Source organism: Globicephala melas, chromosome 16 (assembly GCF_963455315.2).
Source record: "Globicephala melas chromosome 16, mGloMel1.2, whole genome shotgun sequence".
In the NCBI taxonomy this organism is placed as follows: Eukaryota; Metazoa; Chordata; class Mammalia; order Artiodactyla; family Delphinidae; genus Globicephala; species Globicephala melas.
Window position 1 is genome coordinate 9,841,621 of NC_083329.1, and position 20,311 is coordinate 9,861,931.

Consider the following 20,311-nt stretch of genomic DNA (forward strand, 5'->3'; position numbering starts at 1 on the left):
TTTTTCTATCAGCTTGCTGCCCAAAAGAGTTGCAGACCCAAGGGCTTTGGTGTGGCCCAGGGCCGAGGAGCACACATTCGCTGTTGGAGGGTCTTCGTGCCCACCGTCACTGCCCTGTCCCCGGGGTGCTTCCCAAGTGCCCGCTGGGCCGGGCCTCGGAGGGGCTGCCCGCTTCCTGGGGGCTGCCACCCAGCCTGTCCTCCTAGCTGCCATCTGCACCCTGCTTTCACCCCAGCTTTTCGGAAGTTAGAACGGGAGTCCAATCGCTGTCATCCCCTCACTAATGATTCCTGTTCTTAAGGGTCTGATGGACACAAGGAAGAGTGATCACTGAACGATCTGGGAAAGGGGAATGCCGTGCTCGGCAGATGCTGGCACCCAGGGACCTTTTCCAAGATGTTTCAGGCCTCATTCTCCTACTCGTTTAAGGGCAGAGAATAAGGTTGCAAAGGAAATCAAAGCCTGATGTGGAGAAACGAAACATGAGGCCTACTGACTTTTTAAAAACATTTTAAATAACATTCTCTAAGGTTTCATTTTATACTGAAGGCAGCTGTAATAAGTTTTGGAAGGCGGTGTAAGGTTTCGGTTACAGAGCGATCCAGCTTGCAGTTTTTGTACCCAAAGTGAGAAAGGGCTGAGGGGGAGTTGGGGTGGCTAAGAGGTTATTTTGAATAAGGTGAGAAAACTTGAAAGGATGAATTCAAGACTATAAGCGGTAACATTTGGTACGCTGTAATTTGCAAATGCAATAACATGAAACCATTGCAAAGGTGGTGGTTTGTTTTTTTTTTTTTTTTTTTGGTGAACATAGTCCGGATAGCAATGGAATAACTTAATAACCAGAGCACAGCAGCATGCTGACCACAAGTAAAGCAAGACTGCAGCTCCGTCGTGGGCCCTGCCAGTGTTGCCCCAGTGACGACGTTCTCCGCTGAAGGCTGGCGCAGGCTGGAGCTGTCGTGCCGTATGAAAGACCTCATTGTTCATGGGCATCGTTATTTGGTATTACATGCACAGTGTTTGCTTGTGAAACGATTTATGAGAAACAAGCATGTTTAAGAAAGAGGACTTGGTTTGAAATTCAGTTGATCTGGCTTATGACATTTAAGATTTTATAGTACCTTTGTTTCTGAGAATAAATATTTAGGTTCACTGTAAATATTTATCTCTGAACATGCAAACACATGCACGCAAAACTGGAAAACTGAGCCAGAGAATGAACCGATACCTGACATTCATTTCTCTGTGGAAAGGCGTAAACTACCTCAATATTTGATAGGTGCAGAGGTGCCTGTTTTGTGAACTTGGCTGGCCGTGTCCAGCCCGGAGGGCAGTGCACCTTGGGCTTAAATCTCTTGGGAGGAGGCCTGGTGGGGAGAGTGTGTGTGGACTTAATTCTGTTCTTCTCACGTGGATGGGGCGAGCCGGGGTTGAACCAGAGCTCTGTCCCTGCCAGCTGCTGGCGGGTCCCTGTAGCATCCAGCTGGCCGCCCGGCTGGACCAGGAGACTCGCAGTGGCCCATCGCTAGGATGGTGTCTCAGGCAAGCAGTGAGTGTTTCTAGTGATGCGTGAAAGGATCCCGGCTTTGACATTTTCTGCCCACAGAAACTAGGAGACTTGACTTCTGGGCTCTTTGCTTAGCCTGTGCGGGTGATACTGTGAAAAATGAATGACTTCTTTGGGGATCTGAAATCTTTATCTTTTTAATGTAAAAATATAGGTGTCTGTGAAGTGATGGGAGATTCTGGAATGAAATGTGCTCAGAGTAATTGCCAGCACTTTTTCTTTTTTCGATTTTCCCTCCCCCCTCCCTCCCTCCCTCCCCCCTCCCCCTCCCTCCCTCCCTCCCCCCTCCCCCTCCCCTCTCCCCTCCCCCTCCCCCTCCCTCCCTCCCCTCCTTCCTTTTTTTTTTTTTTTAAAGTTTTTACAACCAGCAACAGGCTTATTGCAGTAAAATCAATTTGCGCATGGTCTGGCTCTTGTCCAACACATTCCACTAAATGACATTTTAATCTGAAAGCCCAGATATAGAAAGGCTTAGGTAGCCATCGTGCTGATGGGCTGTTTCCCGCCCAGTGCGCGGGGATACTTAGGCGCAGCATAGAGACATCCTTGCTGTATTGGGCCTGTTGGCCTGTCCTCATTTTCCTTGGTGGTGTTTTAGGCTGGAGGGTGAAGGCAATGGTACCCACAGTGCGGAGAGGGAAGTGGGCGGTGGCCCGTGCGTACAGGTAGGTGGGGATGGGGTGATATTTGTGAATGGACGGATGATTGGGTGTGTGACTCTTGACCGAGCTGCTGTGTAGGAAGGTTCCAGTCCAGTTGTGATTCTGGTGCCTCTGTGGACAGGATCACACACAGGCTGGTCTGTTACCTGATTCTTGAGGAGCCTGGTGTGTGTTTGCTCCTGTACCTTGGTGTGGGTGCCTCTCCAGGGTTTCTGCAGAGACCACCTCTGAACCGGAGAGTTTCCCTAGAGACTGAGGCAGATGAGGGAGGGTGGGAAGTCATTGCTGGCTTCTTCTCTATGGGGCCTCCTTTAAGACAGCCTGAGACATGGCCAGGGTTTGGGAACCGGTGTCGCTTTTTGTTCTTTCGGTGCCACGTCTGAATAAGCTGAGGAATGTCTGTCTGTGCATCTAGCATGGGACGCACAGTGACACTTAACTACTTATGGAGGAGGTGAATGGGGGCATGGGACAAAGAATGACCGAATGGAGTGAATGCCACAGCAAAGAAACGAAACCATTTGTTCATAGCTTTGGGCCTTAGCTTTTAGTTTATTTTCTTTTTGAAACAATGGATGGGAGTCTTCTCAGAGCATCTTAGAAATGCACGGGGAGACACTGCCTATAGGCACCATTTTGGAATTCAGGGCGACCTTAAAGTTAGTCTTGTCGCTTCCCTGGGATTTGGTAAGCTGACGACCAAGGTGAGCTTCTGATGGTGTCCCCAGTGGGATGAGAGAAGAGGCGCTCTTTCCCCGCCATTTGTCTTTTAGATTGTCAGAATAAAATCTCATCCCTTGTTCGTCAGGTGGCCACGGACGTCCAGTGACTCATGATGTAGTAAGTTCTTCTCTCAGTTTTCTAAATAAGTACTCCTTTCACAAGGGTCGCGCTCCAGCCGTCTCCTTTGAAGTCGTTTTTGTTCTGTGTCGGGCTGTGGTGTTATTTCAAAGGAGTCAGCCAGCAGGCTCGAGGCCTTTTTGGCTTGAGTTCACGGTCAGCCTTCTGGACAACACAACTTATTTGTTCGTCTCTCCCCCCCCGTCCTGGCCCTGCTCCCCCTTCCACCCCTCTCTCCCCCAGAGCGATCGCCACACCGGCCCATCCTCCAGGCCGGACTACCAGCAAACGCCTCCGCCGTGGTCGGAGGCGACGTGGAGTTTGTCTGCAAAGTGTACAGCGACGCCCAGCCCCACATCCAGTGGATCAAACACGTGGAGAAGAATGGCAGTAAATACGGGCCCGACGGGCTGCCCTACCTCAAGGTTCTGAAGGTGAGCACGTTCTGAATCCAAAGACGCCCACGGCCGGGGTCTCCCTGATGGGTTTGGCCACAGGTTCTTTGGCTTCCCGTTGGATTTGAGAGAAGAGGACTCTCTTACGTGTTCAGCACAGCGTGTGTTTAAGAATTAGCAGATCCTTAGGCTTGCTGATAACGCCTCAGAAGGGAGCCAGGGGGTAGCGGGAGGACTGCCAAAGCTGGAGTCAGAATAGTTGAGCTCTTTATCGGCCCTGAGGTCTTAGATGGGACATTTAGGCTTAGCTGCACATCTGTAGAAGTGGTAATATCTCCCCTACAGGGCGTTACGCGGAGTTAATGGGATGAAGTAGCTGGAAAGAGCTTTGTAAACTCGAGGCGTTGTACCAACGTTTATTGTTACACTGATGTTGTCTTCTCTTAATATCCCTTAATACTACGTTAGGATCACATTTTAGTAGCCACCTTTTAGAAACAATTTAGATTTTCCTTTTAAGAGAGACCCCTTAACCTTTGAAATTCATTCACAAGTGGTTTAGTGATAAGCTTGAGAAGGTATTCCTGCACTCATGTAATGCTGAACAAGGAAACTTTCTTTCCCCTTGTAGTCCTTATTTGGTTCCTTGCAAGACCTTGTTTTAATAGCACCAGCCTCTTTATTTCGTAGATCTGTCTTGCTCTTCAGGATGGTGATAGCAAGCAGCAGTTAAGTCTGTACAGATGCTCTGAGTGCACTGCCTGCCACGTCTCCCACGTTGAGCTGCTCATAGAGAATGTCCTTTAAAAGAACAGTCTCCCAGGGCTTCCCTGGTGGCGCAGTGGTTGAGAGTCCACCTGCCGATGCAGGGGACACGGGTTCGTGCCCCGGTCCGGGAAGATCCCACATGCCGCGGAGCAGCTGGGCCCATGAGCCATGGCCTCTGAGCCTGCGCATCCGGAGCCTGTGCTCCGCAACAGGAGAGGCCACGGCAGTGAGAGCCCCACGTACCCCCCCCCCCAAAAAAAGAACAGTCTTCTAGTAGGACCATAGGAAGCTCAACTCAGAACATTAAACCAGTGAAGTGTTCTCTCCAGCTGAAAACACCAAGGATCCAAAAAGCTGGAAAGAGATGACCAGCCTGGGGAGCTGTGGACCCGTTCTGCAAGGGGATTGATCACACCCTTCCTCCCCTCTCCACTGGGTCACTTCTGCTGTCCACTAGTTGACTTGTTTTCTTCCTTCTAAACCCACAGCCCCTTGATGTTGCTGTTTAGATGAGATGGAGGTTGTTTTTCTGTGGTGTGTTGGTGGTGGGCCCCTAGGTAGTGTGAAGTCCTTCCTGGTTGGCCATTATATTGTTCTCCTATGTCTGTTCCAGCACTCGGGGATAAATAGTTCCAATGCAGAAGTGCTGGCTCTGTTCAATGTGACTGAGGCGGATGCTGGGGAGTATATTTGTAAGGTCTCCAATTATATAGGGCAGGCCAACCAGTCTGCCTGGCTCACTGTCCTGCCAAAACAGCAAGGTAACAACGTTTTTTTTTTGTTTTTGTTTTTGTTTTAAAGAAGGCTGGATATAGAAGCTGAAAAGACTTGGTGCTTTGGGAGACTGCAGGCAGCTTATAGGATAACTCTGTGGTCTTGGTATATTCATCATAATCTTTCTTTGGTGATGCAGCTGGTATGATACCAGCAGCCATGGAAAAATGCCCACAATATTCAAAGTGCTTGCTCTAACTTCTTCTAAAGATTACCTTCCACCCCCACCCAGTTTTTAAGTTGTCCCTTCTGGTTTATCTCGTTCAGGCTGCACGTCTCCCATCATTACTGCACACCAGCACCATTGTAAGCGCACACCGGCATGCCTACTGAATCTGTGGCATTTGCATAGTAGCAGAATTCATACCTCCTCTGCCCCGCAGTTGGAAAGAAATACTGGCATGATATAACCGGTTCAACAGAGCATCATTTTCTTGATTGTGTAACTGATGCTTAAGGAATGCTGTCCTTGACTTTGTTTTCCCAGTTCAAGGATATTCCATCTGAATGAGTAGATGCACTGCTGGCCACTGTTGAAGACAGCAGGTTGCCTTTCTCGATTTGTCATGACTCACGTTCAAATGTTTGTATTAAGAAAAGAAAAAACAGAGTCCGGTTTCTTCGCTACCAAGATCGTGCCTTCTTCCATTTTCTTTCAATGCAATGTATGTCAGGATGGTTACGCAGGAGTAAACGTAAGCAGAGCCTGCTGACCAGCACAAACTCCCTTCACCCTGGTGGTTCCCACAGGCCTGGAAGGAGGTGCCAGGTGTCCACTTGGGCTTATCTGTGGTGTGCGGTCTTACGACACGACAGTTGAGGCAGAACCATCCTTTTTTCGAGGTGGGAGTCTGCAGCCAACAGGACCAGAACCCAACTTGGACTTTTGGGGGCCATACTTTTGGACAATCACCCCTATATCCAAAGCAAAGCAAAGCAAAGGCCAAGAGAATGGATCTCTGTGGGTTGATTTTTCCATGCCTCTGATTGCATGCATGTATGTCTAGGTGGTGAAGCCAGTGTGGTGACGGGCCTGTGGAGGTGAGCTGCTCCGTGTCGCTCAGTCTCTCTTGGTTGTGGGCTTTGTGGATGGGCTGCAAATCGGAATCTTCCGGTGGCCGGTACCCTCCGGAGCCCCCGGCGCGACGCCTCATGGTTCCACGGCCCCCTCCACAATCATTCCTGTGTCGTCTAGCCTTTTCTCTTGCTTTCCTTGTTTTCTAGGCCGCCGGTGTTAATACCACGGACAAAGAAATTGAGGTTCTCTATATTCGGAATGTAACTTTTGAGGATGCTGGGGAATATACGTGCTTGGCGGGTAATTCTATTGGGATATCCTTTCACTCTGCATGGTTGACAGTTCTGCCAGGTATATACTGCTCTTTCTCTCCATGGTTTTTTCCCTCTTCTGGGTTGATTGCTATAAAATTAACACAGCTTCTGTTCTCAGAAATGGCCCCTTTTCCCCTTTGCATAAAGAGTTTTTTAAATGTTTAAAAATTATCCCCCAGGGATAAGAAAGTTGCCTTGGAAATTCACTCACAATGAGATCCCACCCTCACATTTATGATCAAGTGAAATTTCACCCTTCAAACCCGAAGGGATCTTATATTTTTAGTGAGTCAGTGGGTCAATGTATAGATTTACCCATCCCCCTTTCTTTTAAGGAAGAAGTTGAAATTACTTTGTAAAATCCAAAGTAATTTTTTCTCGTGTCAAATTCCATTTTGCTAAAATCCCATAAGTACTTTTATTACTTTTGTTCTGCTTTCTATTTTTAACAAGATGTAAATAGATGGGTGTGTGTTGAGGTGGCCGGGGAGAAGCACCCCCGTGCGTAGGGCGTACAGAAGCAGTGTGTTACCTACCTTGGGGATCGGTGGCTTGCTGCATGGTGGAATGCAACGGACTCTCAGTTTGCTTTTACTGCAAAGCATGCTCTTGCCATCTTGGGTTTGATGTTATTTCTACCCTACAGAGAAATCAACATCGCTGAAGCCCTGTTGCCTAAACATTGCTGCTGTCTGAATCTTTAACCGATATCTCTATCCTAGTCAAGCTTTTTTGATAATTACTGTCTCCTTAATGCATCTGTCTCTTCGTCATTTCCTTTGTGAAACTGCATAGACTGTGGTTTGCTAGCTCATAATGTGCTACTCCAGTTATTAATTCCTTATTTTTAAAGTGTGGTGCCTACCTGCATGCTTATTTTATATCCAGTAAAAATAAATGGAGCATTTCATTTTGTGCTGTGCTGCTAAGAGTTTTGACTATCTTGCAAATAGTTTTCTGTTTCAAATGTATAAGCTTTAAATAATGCCATTGCATTCGTGTTTCCTTTTGTTGTGAATCTGCTCTGTGAACATTTGCTCTGAGACAATGAGATGCCTCTTGTATTGAGCTTGCTTTTACTCGCAGTACTGCATTCTGCAAGTGCCTGATCGGCACTTCGTAACCAATTTGCCTGACAGCACAAGCACATTAACTAAGAATGCAGTTTGAGAAAAACACTACTTGGAAATACACTGCTTGTCGATTGACCGTTAAGCACTAAGGAGGAAGCAGACATTATTGGAACTTGGTATAAGAATGTGCTAACTTAAGTCATGATATGTATCCTCACATGCGACATTATCTCTATTTTCCCTTGAAGGGAAAAGTTGCAGTGACATCAGTATAACGAGATACACAAAAATTTAAATGGTTATTGATGAAGGAATGTTACAAGCTTTTTATCGTATGGACGTAATGATTCTATATTATAAGCAATTCAGTCTTTATATTAAATGCATTTGTTTGTTTAGTTGAATAACCTACTGGACTATATAAAGAAATTTGAACCTTTTCCAGTCCGGCCTACTAGATGAATATTTATCTCATGTCCTATGGAACTGTGTTCATCTGGGTCAATGACTTTGTCGCATCTTCCTTTGGAAGAGCTTTACCCAAATAAGACTGAGGCCATTCCTTTAGAAATAAAAGTGGGCATCGTTCCTATTTAAGAATCTTTAAATGGTTTGCCTCAGAGACCATCAAGGAAGACGACTATCCTTTTGTTGAGGTTGTGGTTGGCTGCTTTACTCTGCCCAAATGCCTAACAGACTGTGACCTCGTAACCTGCCCCTTGTAACTTGGTGGCAGTCAATCCACCACAATCGCAAGATTGTAGAGGCCCGTTGAGGATAGAGATAGTGACCACCCGGGCCCCGGTGGTCAAGTGAGGAACGCTTGGCTATTCACCTTCGTTTGGAAGAGGTGCACGGCTGGCCCGGAGCCCATGCCCTCCTGCAGCACTGAGTTATCGGGAAGCCCGTCTTGCCTTGGGAACGGTCGTCGCCTTTTGATTCCTGTAGTTCTGCCAGGATGCATCCGTCCAGTGTCCTAACTCTGTGGCCTGCTTATCTGTTCCTCTCGTGTGATCTGCAATCTAGCTCCAGTAAGAGAAAAGGAGATCACAGCTTCCCCAGAGTATCTGGAGATAGCCATTTACTGCATAGGGGTCTTCTTGATCGCCTGTATGGTGGTGGGGGTCATCGTGTGCCGGATGAAGAACACGACCAAGAAGCCGGACTTCAGCAGCCAGCCGGCTGTGCACAAGCTGACCAAGCGCATCCCTCTGAGGAGACAGGTAACAGAAAGTAGATAAAGAGTTTGAAGAACCTTACCCCTCCCCCACGCCCAGCCAGCTCTTGGGTCTCCTCCTCTGCCTCGTGCCATCTTCTACTTCCGGGAGTGTCCCTGTGCCAGTGGTTCCCGTGGGCCTCCCAGTGGCCATCTGATGAGTGTCTGGAGCTTGGAGGGTCAAGTCCTGGTGCATCAGTGGGGTCCACCGAGTCTAGTTCTAAGGGCAGGAAAGCCCAATGGTGCAAGACTCTGAGCTCCTCCGCATGACTGGAAATAACCCAGGAGGCAGTGCCCTGGTGCGTTCGGTGGGACTCGAGTGCAGTGGTCTCTTCAGAGCGTAAGCCCCTTTTGTTCCTGTGATCTAACGCTGTTTTTAGAGACAGGCTCATGCCACTAGTTGGAAAGCAAGGGACTCTAGTTCTCTTAGACTTATGTTTTCTTAAGTCAAGTTCAGAAATCTGTCCCTGGAGGTGACTGAACTACTGCCCCATGAGGAGGTGACCGAACTACTGCCCCATGAGGAGGTGACTGAACTACTGCCCCATGAGCTCTGTCTTAACTGAACTTTGGCGCCACCTCTTTGATTCTTAAAATAGAATCGTATGCCTGTAGTGTATTGTTTGCACTAACGTTGTGACTGTGGATTCGGTGGCAGAATGATTTTTTTTTTTTTTTTTTTTTTGCGGTACGCGGGCCTCTCACTGCTGTGGCCTCTCCCGTTGCGGAGCACAGGCTCCGGACGCGCAGGCTCAGCGGCCATGGCTCACGGGCGCAGCCGCTCCGCGGCATGTGGGATCCTCCCGGACCGGGGCACGAACCCGCGTCCCCTGCATCGGCAGGCGGACTCTCAACCACTGCGCCACCAGGGAAGCCCCCAGAATGATTTTTGTAATGAATAGAGAACAGATTGTTGTGAGCCCCGCACTTGGTCTTTGGTGGTTACTTTTTCCTTGTGTGTTCCTCCTGATTGGTTTACTCTTGCTTTGGGCAGACAGGGCAAGGTGCAGCCTACACCTCTGCTTTCAGCCGAAACCCTGCAGAGCTGACAGAGCAGGCAGTGCTCTGATTCTCTCTCATGCTCACGAAGATGGAAAGGGGAAACGGGTGTGAAGGCAGTGTTTCCAGAAGTACTTGGAACTTGGTTCCGATAAAGTCATGTTTTTTGAAACAGCAAAGAGGATGGCTACCTCATGGGCCCTAACTCAGTGTGTACTTCAGTTGAATTTACAGGGCGCTTGTTAAAACTGTAGATTCCTTGGTCTCAGCCCCCGAGATTCTGGTTGAGTAGGTCTTGGATAGGACCAGGAACCTGCATTTCAAGCAAGTCCTCCAGTGATTCTGAAATGCACTCTGAGCAACTCTGGGTTAATCCCAGCCCTGTCCCTCCTGGGACTTCAGGTGGCGATGACATCTTCTGGACAAGGCCCTGGCAAGGATCAGGGACCATTCGGTCAGCAGCGGTTTTAGCACAGATCCGGCTGTTCTCAGCCCACCTCCGAACTCCAGGCTGAACAGGTCCTTGCTGACTTCTTTGAAGCCACGTTTCAAGCAGGTCTTTCTAAATGGAGACTGAGGGTAGCATCTGGAGTATGTGTCATGTGCAGGCAAGTGCTCAAATGGGGTTAAGAGTTGGGGGGGAGAAGGGTGCCCATCGGTCCCCCTGCCTCCAAGAATGCTGTTGTTATTAAAGGTACCACTGTCATTCTTGGGGCCAGGGCAGCGATGATGAGACCACTTGCCTGATTCTGGGAGAGTCCAGTCCTAAGGTGACTCTTACAAGCTGGTACCCTTGGTGACCTTCAGGTGATGTGGCCACCCCTCCCCAACCCTTGCTCCTTACCAGTTACCTCTGGGCCATCCTTACAGCCACCATCCTGAGAGCCTGGCTCCAGGGAGCTGAAAGAGGGAGTGGTGTTCCCACCTCTATTATTATTTTTTTTCCTAATAGGGAAAAATGCTGCCTTCTAGAGGAAACCTGTAATTTGGTGTAGCTAGACCATTGTCCTGTAATTATTTCATCATCTTTTTTTCTGCAGCTGTTTACAATGCGCTTCTCTTTATTTAATATAAACGAGGCAGATGCCTTTAGAATCCCCTCGACTCAACTCTGTTCATTGTGTTTTTATTTCTCTCTGGCTGACTGGCCTTTCTTCATTGTCATCTCCACCTAAGTTGGCCATTTCTCCTCTGCCCCCCTGTGTAACTAAAGGGAACATCCGAACTCTTCCTCCTTTTTTATCCCTCCCTCCTTCCTTCCTTCCTTCATAATTTTCTGAGTGCTTAGTCTAACCCAGGTTCCATATAAGACGTGGCCCGTCGCCTGCGCCAGTGGCTCCAAGGTCATTTGGGGGCCTGAGATGCAATTGCCTTGTGTTTCAGTAAGGTCGAGTACTGTAAGAGAAGCAGAGCAAAGTGGGCAAACACGGTTCCCTGGAAAATTAAATCTCTGGGAGTTTATTTGTGGAAATGTTGACACATCTCAGCTGCTCATGTGGGAGGCACTGATTCTTCCCAAAGAGCGATTCGTCCATAATAAGCACAGCCCCTTTGGTGGAGGAGACGCTTAGCAGGTAGCTGGATAAAAGGGGGTTATTGGACTGTAGCTGGAATGAAGAGCCCCGGAAAGGCCGGCAGATATGTTGATGACGGAGAGCATACCACAGGGATGCCACGCATGCCTTTACCTGGCGACAGGTGAGCCTGTAATCAGATGTCTTAGGGGCTGGGTTTTTCCTAGGCATTTGCTAGGCGCCTGTCATGCTGCATGTGCCCGGCCCTCTTTATTACACGGTAGCATTCTGCGTCTTTGTGGTGAGTCCGAATTTCATCTTCTTGGCCCTGACCCTCGCCCCTCCCGCGAGGTGCAGAAACCGCATCTCACTCAATCAGTCATTGCTCCCTTTTTAGAACAAGAGAAGGTTAAAAAAAGTTTTTTATCCTACTGTGAATTTTTTTTTTTCATTGACATTTACTAATCTGTACTGGACTTACCAGTGTAAGACAGACATTTGAGTTTATTTGTTTCTGAGACAAAAATACTTTTTCTCCAGTACCTAGGAAGAAATTCCTTGTGATCATTTCCCAGTAACCATGAATTTTTTTGAGACTCTTCATGCGTTTTGATGTTTGGGGAAAGAGAAACAACTTTTAGGTGGGGGGGAGGCGGGTAGCACGGGGCATCTCCTGGTTCCCCTTGACGGGGGTCCTCCCACATTCTGAGCTGGGGCTCAGGCAAGGGGACCAGCAAGAGCCAGTCCAGAGAGGGGCGTCTGCGTGAGCCTGTCGGCCCTTGTACACGTTTCCAGGGCTGCTGGTGGACGGCGTGGCCATTGTGAAGCCTTCCTTGCACATCCGTGAATTACAGGGAGGGCTACCCTTCCCGCGTTTTGCACAAATTGGTTGGGTGGGGGCAGGGAAGGGTGTGAAGGGAATTGAGGACGTCTGTTCAGGAGGCGAGCAGCCTCGCTGCGTTTGTTGCATTGGTTTTTCAGGGAGCACGTCAGCCTCTTTCTCTGGAGCCAGGCACTTCCATAGGGCATGATGGAGATTCATAAACAGATAAACGCAGTCCTGGGTGGGGACATACACGTGGGTATAGCTCATGCTGTCTCACCACCACCAGCATCTCAGAAGGGGCTGCAGGTTTGTTTGTTTGTTCTTTTTTCAGACTTCAGTTTCACCCTCTTGGCTGCCAATACAGATAGGTTGAAAGCCAGAGAAAAGTCAGGGGCTGCCAAGGTCATGCTTTGTAACAATGTCTTTGAGGCAGATGGCACGTTCCCAGGGGCGCCATGAACAGGGCAAAGATGGCGTGTGTGATTCAGGAGCCAGTTCTTGGGGCTGGGTATGAATGGCTATGAAACATACCGAACTCCGTGAAGGGCAGTCCCACTTCTAGAAGCTCATTTACGACCTAGCAGCTAAACGGCGTGATCTCGGAACATTCTCTGTATTTTGGTCAATCAAGTGGTCTAATGAAACCTCGCCAGTTCCAGAAAGCATGTGGGTAATTAGATGGTCATGGATGGTTTAACTGGAATTTGCCCTTTTGTGTGGGCGCCTGGCCCTCCCAGCCCCCATTTGGCCATTCTCTCCTCTCTGCTTCCAGAAGACACAACAGTTTGGCTAAGCTCGGGCCTGGGTGCGATCTTCTAGGAAGACCAGCCGGTTGGGGTTTGATAGGTTTACTCTGGAGAGTCCTGGGGGGAGGTCTGGGGAGACGGAGACTTGCTAAGGGAGAAAAGTGCGTGCCAGATCGACTACCCTGCCTCTTTACCTAAAATTTGTTACGGAAGGAAAAGAAATCCCGTCCCCGCACCCCTTGGACCTTTATTTCAGCTTGGGCTGGTGAAGGCATTTTGCCTGCCGTCGGGGAGTGATGGGCAAGGCTTATAGCAAACCTGTGTCGACTCCAGGACCTTGTGCTTTGGTCTGGGAATGCGGACCCGTGGACTGAGAGTCAGAGGGTTTCTCTGGCCGGTTGGGGTCCGTTTGTGAGTCCTCAGAATAAGCAGGCGCACGGATATTCATACCTCCTCCCTGTGGCATCTGTGCCTCTGTCTGCTCTGTTCTCTGTGGGCCCCCCTCTCACTGTTGAATTGAATCTAGTATTAAAAGATAACATAGTTTCTCGGTGGCCCTTTAAAAAGAAAAGAAAAAAGCCCGGCTTCCTTGCTTCATCTCCTTTATGTACCGTGGAAATAGACAAAAAGCACATTTAGTTAAAGGCTTGATTTATGGCACGAGGAATTTATGGTAAAGAGATTCTGGAAAGTGAGGAAGCTGAATGGAGACTGAAAAAACATGCTAAAAACGTGGCTGCCAGGGTTTGGGAGTGGGGAAAAAAGGGCTTGTTTTAGACTGTTCATGTTTATTGTTGTACATAACTAAATGATCTCTATCGATGGACTATTTTAAAATTAGATAAAAAGGAAACCCAGAATTGAAGAAGCATATCTGACAGGGAGGATTATGATTTTGTGCCAAAGAAAAATAGCGATCATCTAACATTGCTGCAGAAGCAGGATTCAGAGGTGGACAGTGGATTTCCTTAAGGAGTGTGGTCCAAAGGAGAGAAGCTCCAGAAACACGGTGTTCCACGGAGGAATTGCCTGCAAGGGGTCGGGCCAGCCCTGCAGACACGTTAGCACGCGGAGGGAAACGGAGTGAAGAGAAAGCCAGTCCTATTTTACAGTCCCAGAGGGGATTTTAAAAGCATAGTAAAAATGCACGGGGGTAAAATGAAGATATACGTCCACAGACAGAGTGATTGAATTCTGTCGTTTCTTACACTTGGGGCATTTTCTTCCCTTTTTTCTCTTTGTGTGTTTTACAAAAGTATTTTCCAGATCTGTACATGGAATCTAAACCTCTGCACTTAATGTGAGCAAAATTTCCATAACTTTAATCATAGTGACAGCAACTAAGTTTGGAAAGGTTTTCCATGTTCAAAGCTCTCACCTTAAAACCTTGTTGGAGACAATCTGTTTGTGGGGGAAGATGTATATGGGTGTGAACTTTCGTCACGGTCTGTGGGCCAAGATTCCTTTGGGGTCACAGGTTAGCCGCAGAGCAGTTAACTTCTGACTGGTTGTTTCGTTTTTCTTTCTGAAGCGGCCTCTAAGCCCTGTTTGTCATGAGGACTTTCTTGCTCTCTAGCTTTCCTCTTGCCCTGGGACCGTGCCCTGACTCCTGGGTCCTTAATTTCTGGGGTTTGCTTTTTTGCTCACTGGAGCCCCGGCGCATCCTGGCTGTGAGCAGAGGATCTAGTCTTTCACACCATTAAGGCAAGTCCTGCCCTTAACGCCGCCGGTGGGGTTTCTCTCTCCCCCGTTGCACACCATGTCACAGGAGCTCACACACAGAACAGCCTTGGGCTCCAAGTCCTCGGGCTTCCCCCGGGGAGGGGCCCTCTGAGCTCCCTTGGATCTGAGCAGCAAATGACTCTAAAAAGATGCTAAGAGAAACCCTTGTGGGGTTGGTAGCGAAAGTTGACTGAGCTCCCAGCAAGCACCAGGCCCGGCACCAAACACTTTATGGGTGTGACGTCATTTTACCATCACGGTCATTCTGTGATGTGGGAACTGTTCCGGTCTCCCTTTAACAGGTGAGGAAACCGGAGCCGAGGAACGTCAAGTGACTTGCCGAAGCTCTCACAGTAACTGTTGGAACAGGGATCCCACAGCCCGCGGTGGTCAGGGTGCCGCCACCGGCTCACGGCCCCACATTATAAACAGTTTGCAGGCGAAGGGCACCAGCTAGGGGTGGCTGCTTGGCTAGGGGAGGTCACTGGGTACCCACACGGGAGGACGCAGAGACGCGCCCGCACCCAGCCTCTAGCCCAGGGAAGGGGCGACAGCAGTGATCTCGTCATTTTAACTCATTTTAGAAGTGAGTGTATTTTAAGCATTTGCCCTGTTTTCCGCCCCCGCCCAGTGCCATGCCTCAGTCCAGATTCTCTTTATTCTTAAAAATATTTTTGTCATTAAAGAAAAGTGCTTTGTTTTCGTAGAACGTAAAAGAGATACATATGCATGGGAATGAAATTCAGATGGTTTAGGAAGTTCTGAAATAAGACATAGTCTACCCCGTCCCTCGGCGTCCTATAATCTCTCTCCCCAAAGGTGACCACGGCTAAGGCTCTTATATGTCCTTCCTGAGGCTTGTTTTCAGTGCCCGTGTCCTCACACCTTGCCATGGGAAGGCTACTCCTCTGCGTTGTGTCCTGAAGCCTCAACCGTGTGTGATGTGCGGGGACGTGGCAGGGAAGGCCAGACGGGCCTCTTCACCCAGAGCTGCACCCCCCATCACCGCCCCAGGGGTTTCTCCCTCACCACGATCCCAGCACACCATGCGTAGCAGTTCTGGCCACCCTGCGGTCCAGCAAGGAGGGCTACGCTGCTGGCCTTGGAGGGGGTGTTCGTCTGTGAAATCTGCCAGCCCTCGTCTGGTTGGGGCTTGTAACTGTCTCATTGCCAGGCTGACTTTGACTGCTGTTCCGAATCTTCTTGGCTGTCATCTTCAAGCCCGGTTCCCACTGCAATGAGTGGCGATTTTTGCTTCTTCACGTGGGAGACCTTTTTGTCTCTGAGAACACCAGTCTCCTTTTGCATCCATAGCTCAAAACCGACGCAGGGCGTTAGGATTTGGGGAATTATTTTTCGCCCAACTTATTCCTTGAATCTTTCTGAACCCTTCTCTGCAGTTGGAGCTCAAGACATATATATGTGGTCAGTGAAGGCTGTCGAGGTCTTGAGGACGTTCCTGGTGGGCCCTGCAGCTGAGGTCAGCGCACTGCGGAGGTCGTTTCCACGGGCTTTTCGTCTTTTTCTTTCTGCTTCTGCTGTTTTGCCTCTGTGGCCCAGACACTTGGGTGTGAAGCCTCAGCCTCTTAGAACCATATCTATTCATGAGGCCCCTCTCAGCTCCAAAATTAATGATTGTTCAGTTCCTTAAAAAAAAAAATTATTTACTGTGCTCACGGTGAATAAACATTGATCATACTGTCTGCATAATAAAATTTAGGAATAACAACCTTTGACAAAAGACTGCTCAAAAGGCTCAGAAATGTTTTCATGGACATTTAAAAAGATAATAGAAATTCTGTGTTAAAAATTGCCTACTTCTTGATATTAATACGAAAACCAACTTCCTGTTCCTAAAATGATTCCCTCCGAATCCATTCTTCGACATCTTCTCAGGTCTCCTACCTGCTTTTTAAGGGCAGTCTGGGTTTAAAAAGGAGAGAATCAACAATTTTTTAAGTAGGACGTTCCCAGGAAAGTACAGTCTTCTGGTTCCCTGTGGGAATGGTCCAGGCTCCACCTTGAAAGTTCATCCCCATTAAATATGTTCATCTTTACCTGGTCCTTGCCACCTCGATTTAAAAAGTGTTTGTAAGCAGAGCTGGGAAGATGGGTTGATGTGGGCAGTCATGCAGGGGACAGAACCACATTTGAGGGGTCACGTCAAACCCCCGATTCCAGCTCTCTCGGGCCAGAGTGTTGTTCACGGTTTGGAATAAGGTGATGGTCAGGCAGCCCGCGATGGTGTTTTCCTTTACAGAAACCAGCACGGGGAAGATGATATAGTTAAGAAATAACCATTTTATCAAATGCAGACTATAATGGATTAGAGTAAATGAGAAAACTCGGTGAAACCCTGCAGGCTTCCCCGGGGGAGAGGAGCTTTCCCACGAGATTGTGAATAAAGAGGTACTTTTCTTTCCCTTGACTCTTCCACTAGTTTCTGAAACTGAAGTTGACAAGAGGCAGTTGATTTTCTTCAAATGGCCTGGGCATCAACCAGTTCCCAGAAGGACTAGGGAGAAGCAGATAGTGGTCCCCAGTGCCTGGGTCTCTGGTTACCTTGAGTCAAGGCACGTGGAGCTACTGGAATGCTTTTCACATTCAAATCCTAGAGCTAGTTCCTTGAGGTATTCTGCTTACGTTTCAAAAGATAGAGCTGATTGAAGAGCCGATTTTCCAGAAGTTTTTGTGGAATCTCACAAGCACAGCACTGATTCACCATCCCTGCTGGTCTACGGGCAGGAGATTGATAATCCGGGGCTCCAGTACAGGCACAGGGAAGAAGGCAAGAATGAAGCCCATGGGGTCTGCCTGTATGTCCTCAAGTGATTATCTTGAGGAATTAGGACAGAAAGAAGACATTTTTTATCAGGCACTCTCTAAAACTGTTGTTTGGAAACCTGGCCTTAGGCCCGTGTAATTTGGATGCAATCTAGCACATACTGCATGGATGGGAAGACAGAGGAGTTGGAATCCAGGGTTTTGGTCCTCATTCACGACTTTGGCCAACCCTCACCTTCCCACCTTTCTAAGAGCTGACTGGCTGGCAGGGCTCTGGCCGGCTTCCAGCCTTCGCAGGTAGAGCCAGGATTACATCTGTGTCTTTGTATTTTGTATCCAGGTTTCTGCTGAGTCCAGCTCCTCCATGAACTCCAATACCCCACTGGTGAGGATTACAACTCGCCTCTCCTCAACAGCAGACACCCCCATGCTGGCGGGGGTCTCCGAGTACGAGCTGCCAGAAGATCCAAAATGGGAGTTTCCAAGAGATAAGTGAGTACTTCTGTGGGGCGCATCGCTGGTGGGGGCTGAAATATAAAATGGGGGTATTGGGCTGACACAAAGAACTAATTCTCTCTTTCTCTCTCTTTTAATAGTTCTTTTAAAACAGAGCTACTAAGCCATGGCTGATCCCCAAACAAAATGGTACCTTGGTAGCATTTTTTTTTTAGCTTCTAGATAATTCAAACCCAGTCAAATGGAATCAAAGTGGGATTATCCCATTTATAAAACAGAGTTGACATTCCAACTTCTGGTTCCTAGAACGTGTCTGTCCTACAGTTCATTTCCTTAGAGAAATTAGGTCTAGCATATAAACTGCCTTAAGAATCTTCACCCAGTGTTGCTGTTTTTAATAGTTATTAATATAATATTGGGCTAGAAATCTTCAAATACGGTACCTGACATCGAATTTCTTGTGGTCCCTAGTATTTTCCTTATCGGATGATATGGGTGTGTTCCAGTCAGATGTTCAGTCAAAGTGTGGCCACCTGGGCTCTGCTGAAGGCATTGTTGGGAGCTGTGTGTCTCTTGGTCTGACTTCAAGTTCAGGGACTTTGGATTCTATTGGGCTGGATTGGAATCCTGGCTCTGCCAGCCAGTGGCTGGGCAACATTGTGTGAGTTCCCTGATTCTCTTTGAACTTCATTTCTATGAAATGAAGGTCATGGTACAGACCTCCAAGGACTGAGCACAGTTCTTGGCTCATGTGAATTTCCCTTCCTTCCATTTCCCTTCATAACCTGAGAGATCTGAACTGCAAAGCTCAGCAAGATGGCAGAGCTGGGCATCGAGTCAGTGGACAGATCTTGGAGTACCAGCCCTCCATCTTCTAGCTAGGGACCAGCCCCCAGACTCGCCTTCTGAAATGAATACGATGGTCATTGAAGGGCTGTCAGCTCATTTCCAGGGTCTCTCTTGTAGTAATCAGAGTCCAAACAGCTTGAGAATAATGGAAGGTAGAAATCGCTGACTATACATCTGCATCAAATCAGCTGGAATAAGCTTTTGACTTGCTCATGTACAGCAACCCTATTGGTCTTGACATTTGCACTATCTCCGTGAGATTATGTCGGAGAAGTGTCTAATTACTGGAGAAGGAACTCATACACAAATTTGGAAATACAAAGATAAGCTCTTCCAGGGTCTGGATATCATGTGCTCCCTTTGGAAGGAGAGAGAGCTTCCATGGCACTTGTAATTTCGATTCACACAGCTCCAACCAGCTTTGTTTTCTAATGGCTCGTTACTTTAAATAATAAACAGCTCATTTATTAATGTGCAGCATACATTAGAACCAAATTACTGTACCGATATCATTCTGTTAGAGTGTTAATGGAAATGATTTCCAGTTTGTGTACTGTTCATTCATTCAGTACTTGTTTACTGAACACTTACCAGTGAGGTACCAGAAAAAACAAAGAATGATTTCTTTACCTGTAGAATGTGGAAAGGGGGTGTTTCTCGTGAGCCCCCTCAGCTCCCTGGTTTGATCAAACAAGTAGGTGGGTTAATGTGCACATTCCTATGGATATAGGACTGAGTTTGGGAGCTGTGATCATACTTTAAGAAACTGCAGTGCTCAGGTTCAATCAGTGGTTTTTGCCACGTGTGACACCACTGGCAACAGTGGGAGTCTGTCTGTTAGCTCCCACCCGGGGTACCCGGAGTGTGGAAAATCTGAGTGCAAAGCATTTCAAAATAGTGTTTAGCACAACCGTAGGTGGAGCAGATTTCCAATGAATGAAGGCCATTTAGAAGCAGTTTATTAGATCAGAGGCAGACGTTATACAAAGAAGGGATTGTTATGCTTGTAGCAGCAGGGCAATAGGACATAAATTAGTCATTTTTCCAATGCAAATGTTTATTTTCTGCCAAGATATTAAATTTAATTTTAGCTCAGGATAGAAAGGGAATGACCTCAGCATAGCACACACTGCCCTCGGTCTTTGCTGTGACTTTTGCAAACCATTGCGTACTTACCAAAAATACTGCTTACTAGTGGCAGCTTGGTACTTTGCTGTGTTATGCTTAGATGAAAAAACCACATTCATAAGTGTTCCAAAGTCTCTTCCATTCAGTTGGTTTCTGGAACGCCCAAGGGGTCTGTATGGCTATTAGTATGATGCATGTAGAGCTTCTGAGCTTAGAAATTAAGTTTGTTGTGATCACTTTGGATTTCTTCATTATTAATTTTGGGTAGTCATAAGGATTTCTAAACTATTATGTCAAAAAAAAAAATTGCCCCAATTTCTAGCATTTCCTTTTTCCTTTAATGAAAAAATAGAGATTCCTTGAAATGCGTTTAAGATTCATATCTTGTAACTTGGCCCAGAATGTGACCGTAAAATGCATTGGTATTCGAATAATAGCGATTTTTAAAGACATCACAGAGACAAAAAATAACAGCTTTAATGGTTTTCTTTGAGATATTCTAAATGATGAAAATTCGATAGGCTCAAGATCAAAAGCTCCTCGTTTTTAGCACTTAGGAAGGCTGACCACCTCACTTGCAACGATACCGTCCATAAAGAAAATAAATCGAGAATACAAATGTGAAATTCAATAGCTGTTCCAGCAGTAATTGACATT

General features: G+C 47.6%; 1 protein-coding gene across 9 annotated transcripts in view; it reads left to right on the plus strand.

The window, feature by feature from the left end:
• FGFR2 (fibroblast growth factor receptor 2) overlaps positions 1-20,311 on the plus strand; it is a 103,881-nt gene that overhangs the window by 63,312 nt on the left and 20,258 nt on the right. For 5 of the 9 annotated variants that reach the window (XM_060285833.1, XM_070043952.1, XM_060285837.1 and 2 more), the window contains 4 exons: positions 3,316-3,506; positions 6,234-6,378; positions 8,441-8,643; positions 17,562-17,713. In XM_060285833.1, the coding sequence (XP_060141816.1) occupies positions 3,316-3,506; positions 6,234-6,378; positions 8,441-8,643; positions 17,562-17,713 (691 nt within the window). The remainder of the gene's footprint in view (positions 1-3,315; positions 3,507-6,233; positions 6,379-8,440; positions 8,644-17,561; positions 17,714-20,311) is intronic. The other 4 variants (XM_060285834.1, XM_070043953.1, XM_060285838.1 and 1 more) reach the window with 1 other exon arrangement.